At 26.0% G+C, this 3,803-nt stretch overlaps 1 protein-coding gene across 1 annotated transcript; it reads left to right on the top strand.

The window, feature by feature from the left end:
- Positions 1-535: 535 nt before the first annotated feature.
- Positions 536-2,973, top strand: LOAG_13446 (hypothetical protein; the record flags this gene model as incomplete). Its single annotated transcript, XM_003148952.1, has 2 exons — positions 536-692; positions 2,792-2,973. The coding sequence occupies 2 exons, from the start codon at positions 536-538 to the stop codon at positions 2,971-2,973; spliced, it is 339 nt and encodes a 112-aa protein (XP_003149000.1).
- Between the last annotated feature and the right edge of the window lie 830 nt (positions 2,974-3,803).

Here is a 3,803-nt window from a genome sequence, read left to right as displayed (position 1 = left end):
CTATTCTCATTGTAAATTCTTAGTTCCATCGTAGATGATGGTACTTTTAACTATTTCAGGCTTCAGCTATCCTCATTGTAAATTCTAGTTTCTTCGTAGATGATGATACTTTTACTTGCCTGCTTAATGTTAATTTCAAACAGTTTAATCGATTGTCTAATGATGATAAATTAAAAGTTTGTTTTACTTTCTTCTTTTACTCAATTTTCTTACATCTTTATAATTAACCATTAACCTTTTATCTTTTATCACCACTAATCATTGATATTTTATTCCATTTACTGCTATAAATCATTTATTAATTGAAATACTTTCATTTAAAATTGATATAATTTTAGGTAAATAATTTATTAGCACATCCTTATTATTTACAATTTGTTCGTGGATCAATTGATCGATACAGTAAGTATTTAAAATTTGGCAAAAATTTTTGAATTTTTATTAAAAACTTTTTTCCATTTATTTTTATTTTTTATTTTAATTTAAATAGGCAAAGAATTTTAATAATAAACAAATATTAGCATATGTAAAAAAGATGCATTCATTATCGGATGGTTCACTTTATCCATGGATAACAACAACAATGATTAGTATGCTACGAAATAAGGATGGAAAATATGAAAATGTTGAAAATGCTCGACAAGTTAAATGGTTTTCACGTAGTAGTACGTATGCGATGGTAACATTACATGGTAAATTAATATTTCACAAAATAAATAATAAAGAAAAGTTTAATTTCCTTTTTTTTTTATTTAAAGAAATATTAAAAAAGAAAGAAAAAAAATGTGAGCGGTAATATTGTTTTAATTAAAATATTTTCATATTATTTACTTATAGTTATGATAAAGTTAATTAATGATTTATACTAATTAGGTTTCATGTTGAAATAAATGTATTATTTAAAATCATTTATGATTCGATTAAAATTTCATTAATCGATTATCACTATTTCGAAAATATCCAACTTAGGTAATGTGCTTTTTTGTTTTTTATTTTTTATTTTTTATTTTTTATTTTTCTATTCTTTCCTTGTTTTTTTTTTTTTTGCAACAGGATATCATAAGTTAGCCTAATAATCGTTGTTTTATTTGATACGACAAGATATTACAAGCTAGATTAATAGTTGTTTTGATTGATATACACGAGGTGATAAGCTAGTCTCATAATTGTCTAGTTTGATACCTCAGGATATCACAAGCTGGGGTAATAGTTATTTCGCTTAATACACAGGATATCATAAGCTAGGCTGTTTATTTTGTTTGATAACTTAGGATATCATAAGCTAGACTAATGGCTGCTTTGTTTGATCCATTAGGAAATCACAAATCAGGCTAATAATTGCCTTGCTTATTATTTCAAGGTATTCCAAGCTAAGCTAACAATTATTTCGCTGTATATCTCAGGACATCATGAGTTAGACTAATAATTGTTTGGATGATGTCATTTAACGCCACCAAATATTTTCCTTTTCTGTTAATGAACCTGACATGAATTCAAAATTATTGCTACTTCTAAACATTCACCTGTAAAAAAATAAGAATTTTAAATTAAAGCATTTAAGCTTTTAAATAATATTTTACATTTTATTTGAAATCACTAATTATTTTCTTTTTTTTCCCCAAAAAAAACTTGATTAATAAAATAATTATCAAAAAAAAAGAAATTGATTTTTTTTTTTTGTTTGCAGTAATTTTGATGATTTGGAGTTGGTGGTTTCTCATATCAAATGCAATCTTCCTATCATTACATTTTAAAACATTTTGGCCTACCAAAACAATCAACTATATGCCTATTTGGTTTCAAGTATAGTTTAATCAATTTTTTAAAAAATTATTTTAAAAAAAAAAGCGATTTTTTTTTTTTCTAGACAACAGACATCAATCATTTATTATTTCAAAAATAAAAACATAAATTCTTTTTTTTTTTTAAGCTTCATCGTGGTGGTGCGCTAATATCAATAATGTTACAAACGGTAGCTATTTTACTTATTTTTATTCAGTCAAAATTTCAATTTCATTTATGGTGTACACGTCAATGCACCATGGAAGTTAGTTCAATTATTCCTTTTCTTTTTCTGACATTTATTTTTTTTCAAAGTTATTGCAAAAAAAAGTTTACAAAAATAAAAAATAAAAATTTAATTTTTAGATAAACAAAAATAATTTATCAAATTTTTTTTTTTTATTACTTTGGAAACATTTTCGACACACTGATCATATTATCACGATTAATTAGCAATGTTTTTTATGATTAATTAACCTTTCTTCTTTTTTCAAAAGATTTTACACTTTTGACTGTTTTTTAATTAATGTAATTAATGTGATAAAGTTGATATATTAACCGTAATAGAAAGAATATATTTGTATATTTGATCAATATCAATGATAACGAAGACAGATAATTTTATTTGGCCAAGTTGTAGCATTTTATGAAGCCAATACATACTTGGTCAGGTTTAATTGCCTATATATTTGCTATAATACAAATTGTGATAGCACTGAATCAATTAAAATGGAAATTGATCGAACATTTCTACTTCAAATGGTTTCATCGTATGTGCGCTATTGTCGCATTCATCGCTGCATGTATGATCTTTTACACTTTATCCTACGTGAATACGTTGAATACGTTAAATTATACATTTACTTCACGTGAAATACCTCATGCAAATCCGATAATATCACATATGATGATCTGTGATGAAAATTCCTAAGTTGAAAAATTCAACGAAATTTTTTTTTCCATCATTTAAAAACGAAAAAAAAAACTCAATTAACAAAATTAATTGTAGCTTTAGGAATACTTACTGCGACAACGCATAATAAAACAGGCCTTATACGATATTATGGAAGATGGCCTGTTCTACTTGCTGGCTTTTATTTGTGTACATTTTCCGCAGCATTATTTGGCTTTAATTTTTTGAATGCTTATGATGCTAAAAATATGGCCCAAAAAAATGAACATATTGGTTAGTCTTTTTTTTTCTTTTTTTAATGGGATTCTAATAAAATTTTTAATTTAATTAAGATTAAATTATATGTGTGATTAGATATTAATTATCACATGGCACAATGATAAGTTTAAGTTTGGTAAAGAATATAATAACAGATTGACACAATATCTTTACGTTACGTTTTATAATTAGTTGACAAATACTATTCGATGATTGCAAGGATACATTTTTAAGTTTTCGTTGCAAAAGATGATAGAACGATACATTCATTAACCGGATTTAGAAGTCACGCTGATTTGTCAACCTGATTTCGAAATTAAGCTGATTCAGCAATTTAATTTCGAAATTAATTCGATTCATCAACCTAATTCAGATGTTGAGCAGAAATTTAATTTAGAGGACGAAAATGCAGAAAATGCACGAATACCCATGAATGTTGACACGAATGAAATAGTAGACGATGAAATAAAACGAAAATTTTTTTGGGTAAATTTTTACTACTTTAATTTAATTTCCCAAATTATTGAGCAATGAATACTCAATCCGTTAGATATTTGGTAATTAGTATTTCATCAATTAAATAATTTCTACCGTATGGATTGTTTTGTGATGACGAAAACTGAAACTGAAAAAGAAGAAATTGAAATTGAAAAAATAATTAAAATTGAAAAAAAAATTAAAATTGCCAACAATGGACCAAGAATTCAGCAGTTGGAAAGACTAACTGCGTAATGTATTATGTGTGTGTGTGTGTGTGTGTGTGTGTGTGTGTGTGTGTGTGTGTGTGTGTGTGTGTGTGTGTGTGTGTGTGTGTGTGTGTGTGTGTGTGTGTGTGTGTGTGTGTGTGTGT

This window comes from Loa loa, assembly GCF_000183805.2.
Source record: "Loa loa unplaced genomic scaffold supercont3.273, whole genome shotgun sequence".
Taxonomy (NCBI): Eukaryota; Metazoa; Nematoda; class Chromadorea; order Rhabditida; family Onchocercidae; genus Loa; species Loa loa.
The sequence above is the reverse complement of the archived record's forward strand: the minus strand, read 5'-3'. Positions and strand labels throughout refer to the sequence as shown.